Raw genomic sequence first — 22,591 nt, 5'->3', positions numbered from 1 at the left:
ATCTTCCTTTTCACAATACCCCACAGATTTTCTATGGGGCTAAGGTCAGGGGAGTTGGCGGGCCAATTTAGAACAGAAATACCATGGTCCGTAAACCAGGCACGGGTAGATTTTGCGCTGTGTGCAAGCGCCAAGTCCTGTTGGAACTTGAAATCTCCATCTCCATAGAGCAGGTCAGCAGCAGGAAGCATGAAGTGCTCTAAAACTTGCTGGTAGACGGCTGCGTTGACCCTGGATCTCAGGAAACAGAGTGGACCGACACCAGCAGATGACATGGCACCCCAAACCATCACTGATGGTGGAAACTTTACACTAGACTTCAGGCAACGTGGATCCTGTGCCTCTCCTGTCTTCCTCCAGACTCTGGGACCTCGATTTCCAAAGGAAATGCAACATTTGCATGGTTGGGTGATGGTTTGGGGTGCCATGTCATCTGCTGGTGTCGGTCCACTCTGTTTCCTGAGATCCAGGGTCAACGCAGCCGTCTACCAGCAAGTTTTAGAGCACTTCATGCTTCCTGCTGCTGACCTGCTCTATGGAGATGGAGATTTCAAGTTCCAACAGGACTTGGCGCGTGCACACAGCGCAAAATCTACCCGTGCCTGGTTTACGGACCATGGTATTTCTGTTCTAAATTGGCCCGCCAACTCCCCTGACCTTAGCCCCATAGAAAATCTGTGGGGTATTGTGAAAAGGAAGATGCAGAATGCCAGACCCAAAAACGCAGAAGAGTTGAAGGCCACTATCAGAGCAACCTGGGCTCTCATAACACCTGAGCAGTGCCAGAAACTCATCGACTCCATGCCACGCCGCATTAACGCAGTAATTGAGGCAAAAGGAGCTCCAACCAAGTATTGAGTATTGTACATGCTCATATTTTTCATTTTCATACTTTTCAGTTGGCCAACATTTCTAAAAATCCCTTTTTTGTATTAGCCTTAAGTAATATTCTAATTTTGTGACACACGGAATTTTGGATTTTCATTTGTTGCCACTTCAAATCATCAAAATTAAATGAAATAAACATTTGAATGCATCAGTCTGTGTGCAATGAATAAATATAATGTACAAGTTACACCTTTTGAATGCAATTACTGAAATAAATCAAGTTTTTCAAAATATTCTAATTTACTGGCTTTTACCTGTATATGTAACAGTGTTAAAGTTGTTTATACGGCCACCCTCAGTGTGACCTGTATGGCTGTTGACCAAGTATGGATTGCATTCACTTGTGTGTGTGAAAAGCCGTAGATATTATGTGATTGGGCCGGCACGCAAAGGCAGTGCCTTTAAGGTTTATTGGCGCTCGGTACTTCTCCCTACGTCCGTGTACACAGCGGTGTTTTAAAAAGTCATACATTTTACTTTTTGAAACCAATACCAATAATTTCCGATATTACATTTTAAAGCATTTATCGGCCGATAATATCGGCAGTCCGATATTATCGGACATCTCTAGTCTCAAACTTTTCACACCACTTTATTGCTTTCCCAGATTGTTCAGCCAGCACCCCACCGTGAACGACGACCTTCCCAACCGCATCCTGTCAGGAACGGTGCAGGTGAAGCCCAACATCCGCGGATTTCACGGCTCCAGCGTGGAGTTTGTCGACGGCAGCGTGGTGGAGGACGTGGACTTGGTGGTAGGTCGCCAAAAACCCCGTCTTCACCATGGCGCCGAAACGTGCAAAAAAACGTGGCTTGTTGTTGTTTTGTAGGTTTTTGCCACAGGTTACAGTTTTTCCTTCCCGTTCCTGGCCTCGGATGTGATCCCCGTGTCGGGCAACAGGGCGCCGCTGTACAAGTATGTGTTTCCCCCTGAGCTGCAGCGCCCCACGCTGGCTGTGATCGGCCTGGTGCAGCCTCTGGGGGCCATCATGCCCATCTCTGAAATGCAGGCCAGGTGGGCCACGAGGGTATTCAAAGGTACGATTGGTTCTGTAAACAACAAACCTCCTACATAGTAAACAATGTGTTATTTATTCTATTTTTTTTTTTTCAAACAGGCTGCCTCAAGCTTCCATCTGTGGATTGCATGCTGGATGATATCAAGTATAAGGAGGAGACCATGGCGGGAAGGTAACTCACAGTTTGAAACAAATGACAACAATGGAGAAAAGAAGGGTCTCGGTTAGCTAACATCTTTAATCCTAAAGCAGCACTAAGTAACTTTTCAACCTTCATTAAATATTTTCACAACTTTTGTTTGGGATGATTGAATGACACCTCTGTCATGGCCTGAGCGGGTCTGTATCGCTTTTACCGGCACTTCGTGACATTGAGGAGGGTGGCAGGAACCCTGCCACGCAAAAAAACTACAAATGTGCTGACTTGTGTAAAATTTGGTGAGTTTTGAAGTATGTTAAGGGGGTCAAATTACAGCGCAAAGTTGCGGAATAATAATAATAATAATAAAACCTTACAAATTCAATAGGTCCTTATGTCCCATTGCATAAGGACTCCCTTTGGGAGTCCTTATACAATGGGCCATGCGGGCCCTAAAAATAACTGATAACTCACCACAGACATGATTAACGAAAACAGGTGCGTGACTCAAGACGTGAAACAGGTGCGTGACGTGACAGGTGAAAACTAATGGGTTGCTATGGTGACAATCAAGAGTGCACAATGAGTCCAAACGTGGAACAGGTGAAACTAATGGGGTAATCATGGAAACAAGACAAGGGAGTGAAAAGACAGAAACTAAAGAGTCCTATAACTAAACAAAACATTACTTAAAACAAAACATGATTACACAGACATGACAAAAACAATGTAAAATTCCATTCCGTTTTTTTAAGGCGGTCTTTCATAACGTTTTTAGCATTCAATCAGACATTATTGTGAGGTTTTGTATTAGTGTTCCTAAAAATAGATATACCGGCCCCCAGACACATTTTTTTCTCGAATTTTGGCCCCCCCGAGGCAAAATAATTGCCCAGGCCTGCTCTACGGCATAGGTCACTCCCTCTTTCCCCATTCGTTAAAAAGACGGAAGTCGATGCGAACCCCTGCGTGCCGCCAGAAAACTAAAAGAGAGAGACAACGCCGACGTGTAATCACTGGTATCATGGCCGAAGCTCCAAAACAACCAAAGAAACGAAAAGTAGAGATGTCCGATAATATCGGACTGCCGATATTATCGGCCGATAAATGCTTTAAAATGTAATATCGGAAATTATCGGTATCGGTTTCAAAAAGTAAAATGTATGACTTTTTAAAACGCCGCTGTGTACACGGACGTAGGGAGAAGTACAAAGCGCCAAGAAACCTTAAAGGCACTGTCACATAATATCTACGGCTTTTCACATAAACAAATGAATGTAACGCATACTTGGTCAACAGCCATACAGGTCACACTGAGGGTGGCCGTATAAACAACTTTAACACTGTTACTGTCATGACTTGGTCCGAGGTGTGTGCTTTTCCAGGATGCAACGGAAAGTTGGCACGGGCGAGACGGGAATGAAGGTACATGATTTATTTAAAGACTATAAATACAAAAAAAGGATCAAACAAAAAGCGCGCACAGAGGCAGAGAATAAACTATGAAACCAAAAGACTATAGCAAAAAAGTACAAACAAAAAACACGCACAATGGCGGAGAACAAACTATGAAACCAAAAAGACTAAACATGGAACAAAAACTTACTTTGGCTTGGACAGAAATAGTTGCTTGAGGAATTGACATGGAAAGAAGTAACAGGCATGGACAGAGCATAAATGTGGTGTGAGGTCGTCAGAAAGACAAACTGAAAAACACTGAACTTAAATACTACAGACATGATTAACGAAAACAGGTGCGTGACTCAAGACGTGAAACATGTGCGTGACGTGACAGGTGAAAACTAATGGGTTGCTATGGTGACAATCAGGAGTGCACAATGAGTCCAAACGTGGAACAGGTGAAACTAATGGGTAATCATGCAAACAAGACAAGGGAGTGAAAAGCCAGAAACCAAATATTCCTATAACTAAACAAAAACATGACTTAAAACAAAAACATGATTACACAGACATGACAGTTACAAATATGCGCCACACTGTGAACCCACACCAAACAAGAATGACAAACACATTTCGGGAGAACATCCGCACCGTAACACGACATAAACACAACAGAACAAATACCCAGAACCCCTTGCAGCACTAACTCTTCCAGGACGCTACAATATACATCCCCGCTACCCCGTAGCCCCCCCACCTAAACCTCCTCATGCTCTCTCAGGGAGAGCACGTCCCAAATTCCAAGCTACTGTTTTGAGGCATGTAAAAAAAAAAAAAAATGCACTTTGTGACTTCAATAATAAATATGGCAGTGCCATGTTGGCATTTTTTTCCCATAACTTGAGTTGATTTATTTTGGAAAACCTTGTTACATTGTTTAATGCATCACAACAAAATGAGGCATAATAATGTGTTAATTCCACGACTGTATATATCGGTATCGGTTGATATCGGAATCGGTAATTAAGAGTTGGACAATATCGGAATATCGGATATCGGCATAAAAGCCATTATCGGACATCTCTAACGAAAAGTTTTGTCTGAGGAGAAAAAAAAAAGAAAAACGGAGCTTACCCGGATAAAAGGACAGTCAGGATCAACATTGCCACGGCTTTCACTCGCGCTTAAAGACGAGGGATTTCAGACCAAAGCTGCCTTGGATCTGTTCCTGCTAAACTAGTAAGTGACTTTCAATGCTCAAATCAAAATGATAATCCTAATGTTAGCTATCGGAAATTTGCGTGGTAACAATAAATAGCCACCAGCTTGTGAGTTCCACACTTCTTCCTTCGAAAAAAACTCTCCCGCCGGTCTTTCTTTGCTTCGGACTTGCATCCTCCTCGATACATTCTTGGTAGTCGCGTCATGTTTGTAGCGCAATCCACGATCATTTCTTGATAGTGTCTGCTATTTAACATCAACATAGCCATGAGAGAACCAATATTTGTGCCAACATTACAGTCAATTTGACGCTATATGCGCTAGTCCTCATGGGAAATGTGGTCTTCTTCTGGCAAAACACTACCGCTTTGGTCCACTGGCACCGCAAGAATCAACCAAAAGTGAAGGTGTTGAAGTGAGACGTGAACGACGACGTTTTATTATTGTCTCTTTATTTCAGGTACGTGACCAGTCCGAGACACACCATCCAGGTGGACTACGCCGTATACATGGACGAGATCGCTACGATGCTGGGGGTCCGACCCAACGTCGCCAGGTTGCTGCTTACCGACCCCAAGCTGGGACTGAACCTGCTGACTGGGCCCATCACCCCCTACCAGTACCGCCTCAAAGGTCCAGGGAAGTGGACCGGAGCCCGTCAAGCCATACTGACTCAGTGGGACAGGGTGGCCCAACCCTTTAAGACCCGACCGTGCGACGGAGTCGAAGCCAAGCGGTCCCTGAAGTGGCCGCTGATTCTGTTGACGGCCGCGGGTGTGGCCGCTTACGTTAACAGCAGCCGCTTGTATGCTTTTTTGCAGGACCCCGCAGCGATTTTGGACAGAGTCAAAGTGAGCCTGCCTGTACTGGCACACTGATTGCCGAATAAATATGAAGGGGAGGAGATAACGCTGGAAAAGTTGATTACAGTAAATTCCTCCCTGTTGGCAAATTTATTTTCTCAGCTTTGAATTGTACTTGTCTTTGGTAACTTCGATAGAAAGTGGTGTGATGGCGCTATCTGCAGAGAGAAAAAGATGCCAATGTTGCTTAACTACACATTTTTGTGAGTACAACTCTGTATATCGTATGCCTGTAATTGTTTTGTAATGTGGAAATGTCAAGCTAAAAATGTGTACAAAACCCAAAACCAGTGAAGTTGTCACGTTGTGTAAATGTTAAATAAAAACAGAATACAATGATTTGCAAATCCTTTTCAACTTATATTCAATTGAATAGACTGCAAAGACAAGATATTTAATGTTCCAACTGAGAAACTTCATTTTTTTTGGCAAACAATCATTAACTTAGAATTTAATGGCAGCAACACATTGCAAAAAAGTTGCCACAGGTGCATTTTTACCACTGTGTTACATGGCCTTTTCTTTTAACAAACGTTTGGGAACTGAGGAGACACATTTTTGAAGCTTTTCAGGTGGAATTCTTTCCCATTCTTGCTTGATGTACAGCTTAAGTTGTTCAACAGTCCGGGGGTCTCCGTTGTGGTATTTTAGGCTTCATAATGCGCCACACATTTTCTATGGGAGACAGTTCTGGACTACAGGCAGGCCAGTCTAGTGCCCGCACTCTTTTACTATGAAGCCATGCTGTTGTAACACGTGGCTTGGCATTGTCTTGCTGAAATAAGCAGGGGCGTCCATGATAACGTTGCTTGAATGGCAACATATGTCGCTCCAAAACCTGTATGTACATTTCAGCATTAATGGTGCCTTCACAGATGTGTAAGTTACCCATGCCTTGGGCACTAATGCACCCCCATACCATCACAGATACTGGCTTTTGAATTTTGCGCCTATAACAGTCCGAATGGTTCTTTTACTCTTTGGTCCGTACGGAGGACACGCCGTCCATAGTTTCCAAAAACAATTTGAAATGTGGACTCGTCAGACCACAGAACACTTTTCCACTTTGCATCAGTCCATCTTAGATGAGCTCGGGCCCAGCGAAGACGGCGGTGTTTCTGGGTGTTGTTGATAAATGACTTTGGCTTTGCATAGTAGAGTTTTAACTTGCACTTACAGATGTAGTGACGAACTGTCGTTACTGACAGTGGTTTTCTGAAGTGTTCCTGAGCCCATGTGGTGATATCCTTTACACACTGATATCGCTTTTAGATGCAGTACCGTCTGAGGGATTGAGAGTCACGGGCACTCAATGTTGGTTTTCAGCCTTGCCGCTTAAGGGCAGTGATTTCTCCAGATTCTCTGAACCTTTTGATGATATTACAGATGGTGAAATCCCTAAATTCCTTGCAATAACTGGTTGGGAAATGTTGTTCTTAAACTGTTCGGCAATTTGCTCACGCATTTGTTGACAAAGTGGTGACCCTCGCCCCGTCCTTGTTTGTGAATGACTGAGCATTTCATGGAAGCCGCCTGCTCCCAATTAGCCTGTTCACCTGTCGGATGTTCCAAATAAGTGTTTGATGAACATTCCTCAACTTTTTCCAGTTTTTTTTGCCACTTGTGCCAGCTTTTTTGAAACATGCAGCAGGCATCAAATTCCAAATGAGCTAAAATTAGCAAAATATAACAAAAGATTACCAGTGTGAACATTAAATATCTTGTCTTTGCAGTCTATTCAAAGTTGAAAAGGATTTGCAAATCATTGAATTCTGGTTTTATTTACCATTTACACAACTTGACTGGTTTTGGGTTTTGTAGATTGAAACATTGACCAGCACAGGGTACTAAAATCCGCAACTGGACAGAGTCGTGTATAAAGAGCGTATGGCCAACTCATTTTCAGACCATCTCCTAAATGATGCGTTAAAAGGCGCTCATGTAACTGCAGGGCGTGTAAACATGCATATCCATACACAGCTGACATACTTGTTATTGGTATTGACATAAATAAAGTTGATTTGATTTGATATATTATAGGTTGTATTCAGTCACATGACTTTTGAACGGACGCAAAAGAAAGTGGTGGTCCACCAAACCAACTGTGCAGCAAACAGTGCGAACATATATATATATATATGTGTGTATGTATGTATATATATATATATATATTTATATATTTAAATTTTTGATTTATATGATGAGGTAGCGACTTGTCCAGGGTGTACCCCGCCTTCCGCCCGAATGCAGCTGAGATAGGCTCCAGCACCCCCGCGACCCCAAAAGGGACAAGATGGAATGGATGGATATATATATATATATATATATATATATATATATAAACATCCATCCATCCATTTTCTACCGCTTAATCCCTTCGGGGTCACGTGGGGCGCTGGAACCTATCTCAGCTACAATCGGGCGGAAGGCGGGGTACACCCTGGACAAGTCGCCACCTCATCATATAAATCAAAAATTTAAAAATATATATATATATACATATATATGTGTGCGTGTATATATATATGTATGTACAAATGTATGTATGTACATACATATACAGTACAGGCCAAAAGTTTGGACACAACTTCTCATTTAATGTGTTTTCTTTATTTTCATGACTATTTACATTGTAGATTGTCACTGAAGGCATCAAAACTATGAACATAGTTATGTGGAGTTATGTACTTAACAAAACAAAAAAAATTAAATTACTGAAAACACGTTTTATATTCCAGTTTCTTCAAAATAGCCACCCTTTGCTCTGATTACTGCTTTGCACACTCTTGGCATTCTCTCCATGAGCTTCAAATGCTTTTCACTTCACAGGTGTCATAGTTGTGATGCCTTCAGTGACAATCTACAATGTAAATAGTCATGAAAATAAAGAAAACGCATTGAAATGAGAAGGTGTGTCCAAATGTTTGGCCTGTACTGTGTATGTATATATTGTATGTATATCATACTTGCCAACCTTGAGACCTCCGATTTCGGGAGGTGGGGGGTGGGGGCGTGGTCGGGGGTGGGGCGGGGCGTGGTTGGGGGCGTGGTTAATAGGGGAGGAGTATATTGACAGCTAGAATTCACCAAGTCAAGTATTTCATATATATATATCTACATCCTGAAAATATGCAAACAAACTGTGTTTAGATAATTGATACTTCAAACTTGCATAAATAAATATTAAGGAATATAACAACTTGGGTTCTGATAGTTTCAAAATGTAATGAATAAAATGCTAAAGTTGTTGATAAACAAGCAATTATTTTAATAATTAAATATGGTCATTTTAAATTAATTATTATGATAATTTAAAATCAATTATTTCAAATATGTTTATTTTAATGTATAATTCTATGGCTGGATGTAATAAGGAGTCACGAAAAAATACAAATAAAAATACAATTAATTTTGATGTTTTTAGCAAAATATAGTAAAAATGTATTTAGTTGTTTTTTTTAAATTAATAAATATATTTATTTTTAGGTAAGATAAACATAATAATACAATTTATCTCTAGTCTGGATGATTTAGTTCTTGTCACCCTGTTGTCCTCCCGTCATGAAAAAAGGCTGTCCTCACTCAAGTCTGCATGAAGCTGGAGGGGGCGTGGCTTCCAGCTCCGGCTGAAAATCGGGAGATTTTTGGGAGAATATTTGTCCCGGGAGGTTTTCGGGAGAGGCGCTGAATTTCGGGAGTCTCTCGGAAAATTCGGGAGGGTTGGCAAGTATGATGTATATTGAAGGCAGCCACCACAGTTGACATACTTCACACAAAAAGTCACAATTTCTCTGTAATTGTTGGTCCAAAGCTACTGAAGACTTTGACAAATGAGGGTAATATGTTTTTTTTTTGTTTTTTGTTTTTTAGCGGGAGTGTGTTAGGCAGCCTGTTGGTCACTAAACACTGCATGAATGAACACAGCGGAGAGCCTCAAATACGGACACAAAATTATATTTTAACAAAATAAAAGCATGTTTTTTGTAAGTTCATGAGCTGGAATACGTCTAAAACATACTTGCCAACCCTCCCGAATTTTCCGGGAGACTCCCGAAATTCAGCGCCTCTCCCGAAAACATCCCGGGACAAATATTCTCCCGGAAAGCTCCCGATTTTCAACCTGAGCTGGAGGCCACGCCCCCTCCAGCTCCTTGCAGACCTGAGTGAGGACAGCCTTTTTTCATGACGTGAGGACAACAGGGTGACAAGAACTAAATCATCCAGACTAGAGACAAATTGTATTATTATGTTTATCTAACCTAAAAATAAATATATTTATTAATAAAAAAAATTTAAAAAAAATAAATACATTTTTACTATATTTTGCTAAAAACATCAAAATTAATTGTATTTTTATTTGTATTTTTTCTGACTCCTTATTACATCCAGCCATAGAATTAAAATAAACATATTTGAAATAATTAATTTTAAATTGTCATAATAATTCATTTAAAATAATTGCTTGTTTATCAACAACTTTAGCATTTTATTCATTACATTTCGTAGCTCTCAGAAGTCAAGTTATGTTATATTCCTTAAGATTTATTTATGCAAGTTTGAAGTATCAATTATCTAAACACAGTTTTGTTTGCATATTTTCAGGATGTAGATATATATATATATATATATATATATATATATATATATATATATATATATATATATATATATATATATATATATATATATATATGTGTGTGTGGGGGAAAAATCACAAGACTATTTCATCTCTACAGGCCTGTTTCATGAGGGGGGGTACCCTCAATCATCAGGAGATTTTATATATATATATATATATATATATATATATATATATATATATATATATATATATATATATATATATATATATATATATGTATGTATGAAATACTTGACTTGGTGAATTCTAGCTGTCAATATACTCCTCCCCTCTTAACCACGTCCCCCACCCCGACCACGCCCCCACCTCCCGAAATCGGATGTCTCAAGGTTGGCAAGTATGGTCTAAAACTATATTTTGACAGCCGCAGTCCTGCTTGGTAGCAAACATGGCGCCTGTCGTCCAGTTGACCATACTCTCTTTATATATATGACTAATCGAAGTGAATGTAAAGGCAGCCCTTCCCAGCTGCTTTACAACATTATAACCTCACTTGCACAGGGAAAATATTCACATCATTAAAAAAATAAGTTCAAGTGTGAATATGTGTCTCGTCAATCATTTATGACGTAATCCACACATGTTGAATCGAGGCCGCTGCACTTCTTCTGGGATTCAACTACTCGAGACACACCATGGCGCATTGACGCCATCTATCGGTCGCCATGGAGACAAAGTTTTGAAATGGAGGGTCTGAAAAAGCGCCACGATGCTGTGAGTCATCATTAAAGTACCAATGATCATCACACTGAATGCAACGGAAGGAAATCCCCTTGAGCTCCTGGATTCATTTCATATGTGCGTCTTTTTGGCGCTTACTTGCACTACACTCCGTTCATACCATACGCACCACGTTAAAAACTTAAACGTTAAAAATAAAAATAAATACTTTTGTGTTTTGGGATATGTGTTCTACTCAACGTGCAAGCATCCAAAATAATTCACTTGAAGTTATATTTTAAAAAATGAATAACCAGCTGGCACCGGTCGACCCCGGAAGAAGATTCGTAACCACGTGACTCGCAAGCATATGGGTTGCCAGGTTTAGCGATACGGTATTTTGTAACTGTCGTTGAGGAAGCGTGCGATTATTTGGGTATAGGATCAGCATTTAATACATAATAAAAGGTACCTACATTATAATTAAATTGTCCAAATATTTTTTGGGGTGATTATGCCACCATTTTTCAATTCTGTCTTGAGTGAATTAGGATACATTAAAATGAATACACATCCCAGGTGCAATGCCGTAAATAGGCTATACACGACAATAATTTTGCGGATATTGTTCGTAGTCATTCTTCTTTGCAATGTCAAAAATATTCAAGGAAATCGCCAGGAAAAAAAATATATATGTATCCTTTCCATCCTTACACTTTCCATCCTTTGTAACTGAGCTACTGTGTGGAACAATTTCCCTTGTGGATCATTAAAGTTTGTATATTTCTAAGTCTAAGTCTAAGGAACCCACATAAATCACTAGCCATTTTCAAAAATGCAAACAGTGCGTGACTGTTTTCAATTTGTATTTGCCTTAATTGATTGATTGAAACTTTTATTAGTATATTGCACAGTACAGTACACATTTTGTGGATATTGTTTGAAGTCATTCTCTTTGCAATGTCAAAATATTTAAGGATATCGCCAGGAAAAAAGTAAAAAAAAAAAAAAAAAAAAAAGATATCCTTTTCATCCTTACACTTTCCATCCTTTGTAACTGAGCTACTGTGTGGAACAATTTCCCTTGTGGATCGTTAAAGTTTGTCTATGTCTATGTCTAAGTCTAAGGAACCCACATTAATCACTAGCACTTTTCAAAAATGCAAACAGTGCGTGACTGTTTTCATTTTGTATTTGCTTTATTTTTTGTTTGTTTTTTTGATTGATTGATTGATTGAAACTTTTATTAGTAGATTGCACAGTACAGTACACATTTTGCGGATAATGTTTGTAGTCATTCTTCTGTGCGATATCAAAATATTCAAGGAAATCGCCAGGAAAAAAAATTAAAATAATAAATTAAAAATTAAATTTAAAAAATATATATTTATCCTTTCCATCCATACACTTTCCATCCTTTGTAACTGAGCTACTCTGAGGAACAATTTCCCTTGTGGATCATTAAAGTTTGTCTAAGTCTAAGTCTAAGGAACCCACATAAATCACTGGCACTTTTCAAAAATGCAAACAGTGCGTGACTGTTTTCAATTTGTATTTGCTTTATTTTTTGTTTGTTTTTTTGATTGATTGATTGATTGAAACTTTTATTAGTAGATTGCACAGTACAGTACATATTCCGTACAATTGACCACTAAATGGTAACACCCCAATACGTTTTTCAACTTGTTTAAGTCGGGGTCCACGTAAATCAATTCATGGTGCAATGCCGTAAATATACACAACAATAATTTTGCAGATTTTGTTCTTAGTCATTCTTCTTTGCAATATCAAAATATTCAAGGAAATCGCCAGGAATTTTTTTTTTTAATAATAAAATAAAAATTAAAAGAAATTAAACAAAAAAAAAATCCTTTCCAACCTTACACTTTCCATCTTTTGTAACTGAGCTACTGTGAGGAACAATTTCTCTTGTGGATCATTAAAGTTTGTCTAAGTCTAAGTCTAAGTCTAAGGAACCCACATAAATCACTAGCACTTTTCAAAAATGCAAACAGTGCGTGACTGTTTTCAATTTGTATTTGATTTATTTTTTTTATTTTTTTTGATTGATTGAAACTTTTATTAGTATATTGCACAGTACAGTTCACATTTTGCGGATATTGTTCGAAGTCATTCTTCTTTGCAATGTCAAAATATTTAAGGAAATCGCCAGGAAAAAATAAATACAATTAAAAAAAAAAAATCCTTTCCATCCTTACACTTTCCATCCTTTGTAACTGAGCTACTGTGTGGAACAATTTCCCTTGTGGATCGTTAAAGTTTGTCTAAGTCTAAGTCTAAGAACCCACATAAATCACTAGCACTTTTCAAAAATGCAAAAAGTGCGTGACTGTTTTAATTTTGTATTTGCTTTTTTTTTTTTTATTGATTGATTGATTGAAACTTTTATTAGTAGATTGCACAGTACAGTACACATTTTGAAGATATTGTTTGTAGTCATTCTCTTTGCAATGTCAAAATATTCAAGGAAATCGCCAGGAAAAAATAAATAAAATTAAAAAAAAAATCCTTTCCATCCTTACACTTTCCATCCTTTGTAACTGAGCTACTGTGTGGAACAATTTCCCTTGTGGATCATTAAAGTTTGTCTAAGTCTAAGGAACCCACATAAATCACTAGCACTTTTCAAAAATGCAAACAGTGCATGACTGTTTTTATTTTGTATTTGCTTTATTATTTTTTTATTGATTGATTGATTGAAACTTTTATTAGTAGATTGCACAGTACAGTTCACATTTTGCGGATATTGTTTGTAGTCATTCTTCTTTGCAATGTCAAAATATTCAAGGAAATCGCCAGGAATTTAAAAAAAAAAAAATCCTTTCCATCCTTACACTTTCCATCCTTTGTAACTGAGCTACTGTGTGAAACAATTTCCCTTGTGGATCATTAAAGTTTGTCTAAGTCTAAGGAACCCACATAAATCACTAGCCCTTTTCAAAAATGCAAACAATGCGTGACTGTTTTCATTTTGTATTTACTTTATTATTATTTTTATTGATTGATTGATTGAAACTTTTATTAGTAGATTGCACAGTACAGTACACATTTTGCGGATATTGTTTGTAGTCATTTTCTTTGCGATGTCAAAATATTTAAGGAAATCGCCAGGGAAAAAAAAAAAAAAAATCCTTACACTTTCCATCCTTTGTAACTGAGCTACTGTGTGGAACAATTTCCCTTGTGGCTCATTAAAGTTTGTCTAAGTCTAAGGAACCAACATAAATCACTAGCACTTTTCAAAAATGCAAACAGTGCGTGACTGTTTTATTTTGTATTTGCTTTATTATTATTATTTTTTTGATTGATTGATTGATTTAAACTTTTATTAGTAGATTGCACAGTACAGTTCACATTTTGCGGATATTGTTTGTAGTCATTCTTCTTTGCAATGTCAAAATATTTAAGGAAATTGCCAGGAAAAAAACAAAAAACAAAATAAAAATAAAAAAAATCCTTTCCATCCTTACACTTTCCAGCCTTTGTAGCTGAGCTACTTTGAGGAACAATGTCTAAGTCTAAGTCTAAGGAACCCACATAAATCACTAGCACTTTTCAAAATTGCAAACAGTGCGTGACTGTTTTCATTTTGTATTTGCTTTTTTTTTTTTGATTGATTGATTGATTGATTTAAACTTTTATTAGTAGATTGCACAGTACAGTACACATTTTGCGGATATTGTTTGTAGTCATTCTTCTTTGCAATGTCAAAATATTCAAGGAAATCGCCAGGAAAAAAGAAATAAAATAAATTAAAAAATCCTTTCCATCCTTACACTTTCCATCCTTTGTAACTGAGCTACTGTGTGGAACAATTTCCCTTGTGGATCATTAAAGTTTGTCTAAGTCTAAGTCTAAGGAACCCACATAAATCACTAGCCCTTTTCAAAAATGCAAACAGTGCGTGACTGTTTTTATTTTGTATTTGCTTTATTTTGTTTTTATTGATTGATTGATTGATTGCAACTTTTATTAGTAGATTGCACAGTACAGTTCACATTTTGCGGATATTGTTTGTAGTCATTCTTCTTTGCAATGTCAAAATATTCAAGGAAATCGCCAGGGAAAAAAAATAAAATCCTTTCCATCCTTACACTTTCCATCCTTTGTAACTGAGCTACTGTGTGGAACAATTTCCCTTGTGGATCATTAAAGTTTGTCTAAGTCTAAGGAACCCACATAAATCACTAGCCCTTTTCAAAAATGCAAACAGTGCGTGACTGTTTTCATTTTGTATTTGCTTTATTTTTTTTTTGATTGATTGATTGATTGAAACTTTTATTAGTAGATTGCACAGTACAGTACACATTTTGCGGATATTGTTTGTAGTCATTCTCTTTGCAATGTCAAAATATTTAAGGAAATCGCCAGGAAAAAAGAAATAAAATTAAAAATAAAATCCTTTTCATCCTTACACTTTCCATCCTTTGTAACTGAGCTACTGTGTGGAACAATTTCCCTTGTGGATCATTAAAGTTTGTCTAAGTCTAAGGAACCCACATAAATCACTAGCCCTTTTCTAAAATGCAAACAGTGCGTGACTATTTTCATTTTGTATTTGCCTTATTTTTTTTTTATTGATTGATTGATTGAAACTTTTATTAGTAGATTGCACAGTACAGTTCACATTTTGCGGATATTGTTTGTAGTCATTCTTCTTTGCAATGTCAAAATATTTAAGGAAATCGCCAGAAGAAGAAAAAAAAAAATAAAATAAAATGAAAAAAATCCTTTCCATCCTTACACTTTCCATCCTTTGTAACTGAGCTACTGTGTGGAACAATTTCCCTTCTGGATCATTAAAGTTTGTCTATGTCTAAGTGTAAGTCTAAGTCTAAGGAACCCACATAAATCACTAGCACTTTTCAAAAATGCAAACAGTGTGTGACTATTTTCATTTTGTATTTGCCTTTTTTTTTTTTTATTGATTGATTGATTGAAACTTTTATTAGTAGATTGCACAGTACAGTTCACATTTTGCGGATATTGTTTGTAGTCATTCTTCTTTGCAATGTCAAAATATTTAAGGAAATCGCCAGGAAAATAAAAATACAAAATAAAAAAATAAAAATCCTTTCCATCCTTACACTTTCCATCCTTTATAACTGAGCTACTGTGTGGAACAATTTCCCTTGTGGATCATTAAAGTTTGTCTAAGTCTAAGGAACCCACATAAATCACTAGCCCTTTTCAAAAATGCAAACAGTGCGTGACTGTTTTAATTTTGTATTTGCTTTATTTTTTTTTCATTGATTGATTGATTGAAACTTTTATTAGTAGATTGCACAGTACAGTACACATTTTGCGGATATTGTTTCTAGTCATTCTCTTTGCGATGTCAAAATATTTAAGGAAATCGCCAGGAAAAAAGAAAAAAAAAAAAAAAAAAATCCTTTCCATCCTTACACTTTCCATCCTTTGTAACTGAGCTACTGTGTGGAACAATTTCCCTTGTGGCTCATTAAAGTTTGTCTAAGTCTAAGTCTAAGGAACCCACATAAATCACTAGCCCTTTTCAAAAATGCAAACAGTGCGTGACTGTTTTCATTTTGTATTTGCCTTATTTATTTTTTATTGATTGATTGATTGAAACTTTTATTAGTAGATTGCACAGTACAGTACACATTTTGCGGATATTGTTTGTAGTCATTCTCTTTGCAATGTCAAAATATTTAAGGAAATAGCCAGGAAAAAATAAATAAAATAAAAAATAAAATCCTTTTCATCCTTACACTTTCCATCCTTTGTAACTGAGCTACTGTGTGAAACAATTTCCCTTGTGGATCATTAAAGTTTGTCTAAGTCTAAGGAACCCACATAAATCACTAGCCCTTTTCAAAAATGCAAACAGTGCGTGACTGTTTTTATTCTGTATTTGCTTTTTTTTTTTTTATTGATTGATTGAAACTTTTATTAGTAGATTGCACAGTACAGTACACATTTTGCAGATATTGTTTGTAGTCATTCTCTTTGCAATGTCAAAATATTTAAAGAAATCGCCAGGAAAATAAAAATAAAAATACAAAATAAAAAAATAAAAAATCCTTTCCATCCTTACACTTTCCATCCTTTGTAACTGAGCTACTGTGTGGAACAATTTCCCTTGTGGCTCATTAAAGTTTGTCTAAGTCTAAGGAACCCACATAAATCACTAGCCCTTTTCAAAAATGCAAACAGTGCGTGACTGTTTTCATTTTGTATTTGCTTTATTTTTTTTGATTGATTGATTGATTGAAACTTTTATTAGTAGATTGCACAGTACAGTACACATTTTGCAGATATTGTTTGTAGTCATTCTCTTTGCGATGTCAAAATATTTAAGGAAATCGCCAGAATTAAAAAAAAAAAAAAAATCCTTTCCATCCTTACACTATCCATCCTTTGTAACCGAGCTACTGTGTGGAACAATTTCCCTTGTGGATCATTAAAGTTTGTCTAAGTCTAAGGAACCCACATAAATCACTAGCCCTTTTCAAAAATGCAAACAGTGCGTGACTGTTTTTATTTTGTATTTGCTTTATTTTGTTTTTATTGATTGATTGATTGATTGCAACTTTTATTAGTAGATTGCACAGTACAGTTCACATTTTGCGGATAGTGTTTGTAGTCATTCTTCTTTGCGATGTCAAAATATTCAAGGAAATCGCCAGGGAAAAAAATAAAATAAATAATAATAATTATCCTTTCCATCCTTACACTTTCCATCCTTTGTAACTGAGCTACTGTGTGGAACAATTTCCCTTGTGGATCATTAAAGTTTGTCTATGTCTAAGTCTAAGTCTAAGGAACCCACATTAATCACTAGCACTTTCCAAAAATGCAAACAGTGCGTGGCTGTTTTCAATTTGTATTTGCTTTATTATTATTTAATTTTTTTGATTGATTGATTGATTGATTGATTTAAACTTTTATTAGTAGATTGCACAGTACAGTTCACATTTTGCGGATAGTGTTTGTAGTCATTCTTCTCTGCAATGTCAAAATATTCAAGGAAATCGCCAGGAAAAAAATAATAAAATAATAATAATCCTTTCCATCCTTACACTTTCCATCCTTTGTAACTGAGCTACTGTGTGAAACAATTCCCTTTGTGGATCATTAAAGTTTGTCTAAGTCTAAGGAACCCACATAAATCACTAGCCCTTTTCAAAAATGCAAACAGTGCGTGACTGTTTTCATTTTGTATTTGCTTTATTTTGTTTTTTTTGATTGATTGATTGATTGATTGATTGATTGATTGATTGATTTAAACCTTTATTAGTAGATTGCACAGTACAGTTCACATTTTGCAGATATTGTTTGTAGTCATTCACTTTGCAATGTCAAAATATTTAAGGAAATCGCCAGGAAAAAAATAATAATAATACAAAATAAAAATAAAAAAATCCTTTCCATCCTTACACTTTCCATCCTTTGTAACTGAGCTACTGTGTGGAACAATTTCCCTTGTGGCTCATTAAAGTTTGTCTAAGTCTAAGGAACCCACATAAATCACTAGCCCTTTTCAAAAATGCAAACAGTGCGTGACTGTTTTCATTTTGTATTTGCTTTATTATTTTTTTATTGATTGAAACTTTTATTAGTAGATTGCACAGTACAGTACACATTTTGCGGATATTGTTTGTAGTCATTCTCTTTGCGATGTCAAAATATTTAAGGAAATCGCCAGGAAAAAAATAATAAAAATAGAAAAAAAAACAAAAAAAACCCTTTCCATCCTTACACTTTCCATCCTTTGTAACTGAGCTACTGTGTGGAACAATTTCTCTTGTGGCTCATTAAAGTTTATCTAAGTCTAAGGAACCAACATAAATCACTAGCCCTTTTCAAAAATGCAAACAGTGCATGACAGTTTTCATTTTGTATTTGTTTTTTTTTTTTTATTGATTGATTGAAATTTGTATTAGTAGATTGCACAGTACAGTACATATTCCGTTGATTGACCACTAAACTATAACACCCGAATACATGTTTCAACTTGTTTAAGTCGGGGTCTACGTTAATAAATTCACGGTACATTTTTTATTAAATATAGTTGAATAAAATGTTGGCGGTTTTGTTTAAACTTCCAACAGAGGTTAGGGTATGGGAAAATAAATCTGGCAACCGCAAGCTTCCATCTTTGATTGTGCGACGGGCCACGGCGAGAGCGGGGCCTCACTCACCTTAGAAAGAACGCTCTTGCTCCGGGTAACGGGCGTGGAGGGAACCCAGAGCCCACCGGACAACCGCCGAACCGGCTCCTACAAGCGAAGGCCAGACCGACTCGGGGTGTTTGTCAGCGCCGTTTTTGTTGGCAGCCTCGTTGCTAACCTAACCATCGCTAGCCGGAGTTGGGGGGGTTAGCATAAAGCTAACCAGCTTTTGTAATCCGCCGGCTAGACGCTGAAACTCCACCGCTGCGCAACGGTCTCAAACTTAAGGATTTTGACGCCGAGCAAAAGGATAAAGAAGGCACCGACACTGGCAGGTAGGTCTGAGTGGAATATACGCGGTGAAATGTCATTTTGTTCCCAGGGTGTCGGCGTGGCTAGCTGCTAGCACGCCGCGGCTACTTCTAAGGGGGCTCAAAGAGGATGTGATGGCGATTCTGGAGAAATGAAACCACGATGCTCGCTGGCGGCCTGCTCTTTTCTGCAGTCTTTATATTACTCATTATGTCTTATTCGTCTACGGTTGTACAGCAATGGTGCTTGCATTCAGTCGATTTTTCTTCCATGCTTCCAAGCGTGCCCCGGTGTGGTTTGAGTCAAGGCGGGCCTCTGCACCGCTGTGCCCCGGCATGAGCCGGACGGCCGACCGGTGACTGTTAGCTACTAGAATTGCCCGAACCTACATTTATTACTGCAGCTTTTACCACATACAACCACCTTTTTGACTGATGCTGGCATCATTCACCGGGAGCTAAATGTAACGGCTGTGCATCCCTCCGCTCACAGAAAGGCTTCCTCCTTAAAGTCATATTTTTCATAGAATCCAATGACTTTCAAAGGGAAAGAGTAGAAAGCTACACTATGTTGCCAAAAGTATTGACTCACATATGAACTTGAAGTGCCATCCCATTCCTAACCCATCCATCCATCGATTTTCTACCGCTTGTCCCTTTTGGGATCGGGGGGGGGGGGGATGCTGGAGCCTATCTCAGCTGCATTCGGGCGGAAGGCGGGGTACACCCCTGGACAAGTCGCCAGCTCTTCGCAGGGCCAACACACACAGACAGACAGACAACATTCACACTCACATTCACACTCTAGGGCAGTGGTTCTTAACCTGGGTTCCACCGAACCCTAGGGCAGTGGTTCTCAATCTTTTTTCATTTTTATATTCAAGTACCCCCTAATCAGAGCAAAGCATTTCGGGTTGAAAAAAAGAGATAAAGTAGTAAAATACAGCACTCTGTCATCAGTTTCTGATTTATTAAATTGTATAACAGTGCAAAATATTGCTCATTTGTAGTGATCTTTTGAATTGTTGCTATTTTTAGAATATGGAAAAAAAAAATCTCACGTACCCCTTGGCATACCTTCAGGTAGGGATGTCCCGATCCGATATTTGGATCGGATCGGCCGCCGATATTTGCCAAAAAATGCGTATCGGCAAGGCATGGAAAAATGCCGATCCAGATCCAGTTAAAAAACAACAACTCCGGTCCGTGTTTTCCAACGCACCGATTTAAATAATACATTCCACTTTTCTGCTGCTCCCTAATTTCCGTTCCGCATTTTCCAGCACACCTTCAACACATCCACAGGTCTGTGGATTCTCACGTAGTTGCTTTTAGCTGCTGGCATTAAGTGCAGCGGCCTCTTCTAACTCTTTCCTGTGTCTCCTTCTCACAGACAGCGAGCGCACCTTCTTACACACGTCACATACTGTCACGTCATACGTCACATACTGTCACGTCATACGTCACATACGTTTACGTCCTCCCCGAGCAGAGACGTAGCAGCATGGCTAACGTTAGCTGTGATGCTAGCGCAGCCGCTAAGGTGCGCGCCTGTGCAATTGCGCACTGCTCAAGCGTCCTCTGCGCACGGCAAATCTATGCCACGCACAAAATCAAATAAAAAAATAAGCGCATAACAATTTTCGACACACGGACACGACAGAGAAAACAGTTTTCGTCATCATTGTTCAAATATTGTAACGTCTGTCGAGACGCTTATCTCCATTCCGTGCCACACGTGCACACCATCAAAATGCTGAGGCAAACATTTCCAGATCAACACCGTATGAAAAAATAGTGATTTTTTTAGTTGTGATTTCCTTCTCTGCTTGAAAGTTTAAAAGTAGCATATATTAATGCAGTATGAAGAAGAATGTTTTAATGTAGACACATAGAATCATCACACTGCTGTGATTATATGCATCAAGTGTTCATTCAAGGCTAAGGCAAATTATCGAGATATATATCGTGTATTGCAATATGGCCTTAAAATATCGCAATATTAAAAAAAAGGCCATATCACCCAGCCCTAGTTCAATGATGCCATTTCTGTTTGTCATGTATACTTTTGTCTATTTTGTGTTTATCCTTGAATAAACAGGTCAGTTTCTTGTTACCAACCATTGTGTATTATTCAAACTCCCCTAATTCAGCTGGCTAGTTGTTATCAAGAGTACTAAAACCCTTTTCAACATGATTCTGACAACTAAGTAGGCTAAATAACTTTAAACTTTAATACATGCTTGGATAGGCCAGTATCGGTCAGTATCGGTATCGGATCGGAAGTGCAAAAACAATATCTATATCGGATCGGAAGTGCAAAAACCTGGATCGGGACATCCCTACTTTCAGGTACCCCCATTTGAGAACCACTGCCCTAGGGGTTCAATGAGTCGGCCTCGGGTTCGGCAGAGGTAAAGACACATCCGACTTATTGTTTAAATAAAAACTTCTCCCTGTCGATGTATTATGGATACCCCCAAACAATGTTCCCTCTAATTTTCCATCTGATTCGCAGGTTGTTTGATTGATCGATTGAAACTTTTACTAGCGGATTGCAAAGGAAGAGAATACATTATATGAAACAGTACAGTTTACACAGTACAGTACATATTCCGTACAATTGACCACTAAATGGTAACACCCCAATAAGTTTTTCAACTTGTTTAAGTCGGGGTCCACATTAATCAATTCATGGTAATGTGTGTAAGGTGTGTACTGTGTTGGTTTTGTTCTTTGAACAAGGTGATGTTCATGCACGGTTCATTTTGTGCACCAGTAAAAAAACATAACTTTTTTTTTAATTTGAAAAAAAAACATTTTATTTGTCACTAATGAAGGGTTCGGTGAATGCGCATATGAAACTGGTGGGGTTCGGTACCTCCAAAAAGGTTAAGAACCACTGCTCTGGGGCCAATTTAGTGTTGCCAATCAACCTATCCCCAGGTGCATGTCTTTGGAGGTGGGAGGAAGCCGGAGTACCCGTAGGGAACCCACGCAGTCACGGGGAGAACATGCAAAGTCCACACAGAAAGATTCCGAGCCTAGGACCTTCGCATTGTGAGGCACAGTTCCACCGTGCTGCCCCATTCCTAACCCATAGGGTTCAATATGATGTCGGTCCACCTTTTGCAGCCAATACAGATTCAACTCTTCTGGGAAGGCTGTCCACAAGGTTGCAGAGTGTGTTTATAGGAATTTTCGACCATTCTCCCAAAAGCGCGTCGGTGAGGTCACACACTGATGTTGGTGGAGAAGGCCTGGCTCTCAGTCTCCGTTCTAATTCATCTC

The 22,591-nt window shown here is 38.1% G+C and overlaps 2 protein-coding genes across 4 annotated transcripts in view; both read left to right on the top strand.

Moving 5' to 3' along the window:
- The window catches only part of LOC133617893 (flavin-containing monooxygenase 5-like), a 28,303-nt gene extending 21,087 nt beyond the window's left edge, over positions 1–7,216 (top strand). For both annotated transcript variants that reach the window (XM_061978257.2, XM_061978256.2), the window contains exons 8-11: positions 1,496–1,643; positions 1,719–1,926; positions 2,007–2,079; positions 5,129–7,216. In XM_061978257.2, coding sequence (XP_061834241.2) covers positions 1,496–1,643; positions 1,719–1,926; positions 2,007–2,079; positions 5,129–5,546 — 847 coding nt within the window. In that variant the 3' untranslated portion in view covers positions 5,547–7,216. The remainder of the gene's footprint in view (positions 1–1,495; positions 1,644–1,718; positions 1,927–2,006; positions 2,080–5,128) is intronic.
- An 11,737-nt stretch (positions 7,217–18,953) lies between these two features.
- prrc2c (proline-rich coiled-coil 2C) overlaps positions 18,954–22,591 on the top strand; it is a 49,422-nt gene continuing 45,784 nt past the window's right edge. The window contains exon 1 of one of the 2 annotated variants that reach the window (XM_061978247.2): positions 18,954–19,324. The gene's annotated coding sequence lies outside the window, so the exon portion shown is untranslated. The remainder of the gene's footprint in view (positions 19,325–22,591) is intronic. The other variant, XM_061978248.2, reaches the window with a different exon arrangement.

This window comes from Nerophis lumbriciformis, linkage group LG18 (assembly GCF_033978685.3).
Source record: "Nerophis lumbriciformis linkage group LG18, RoL_Nlum_v2.1, whole genome shotgun sequence".
Taxonomy (NCBI): domain Eukaryota; kingdom Metazoa; phylum Chordata; class Actinopteri; order Syngnathiformes; family Syngnathidae; genus Nerophis; species Nerophis lumbriciformis.
Note: the sequence above shows the minus strand (reverse complement) of the source record. Positions and strands in the feature narration are given on the sequence as shown.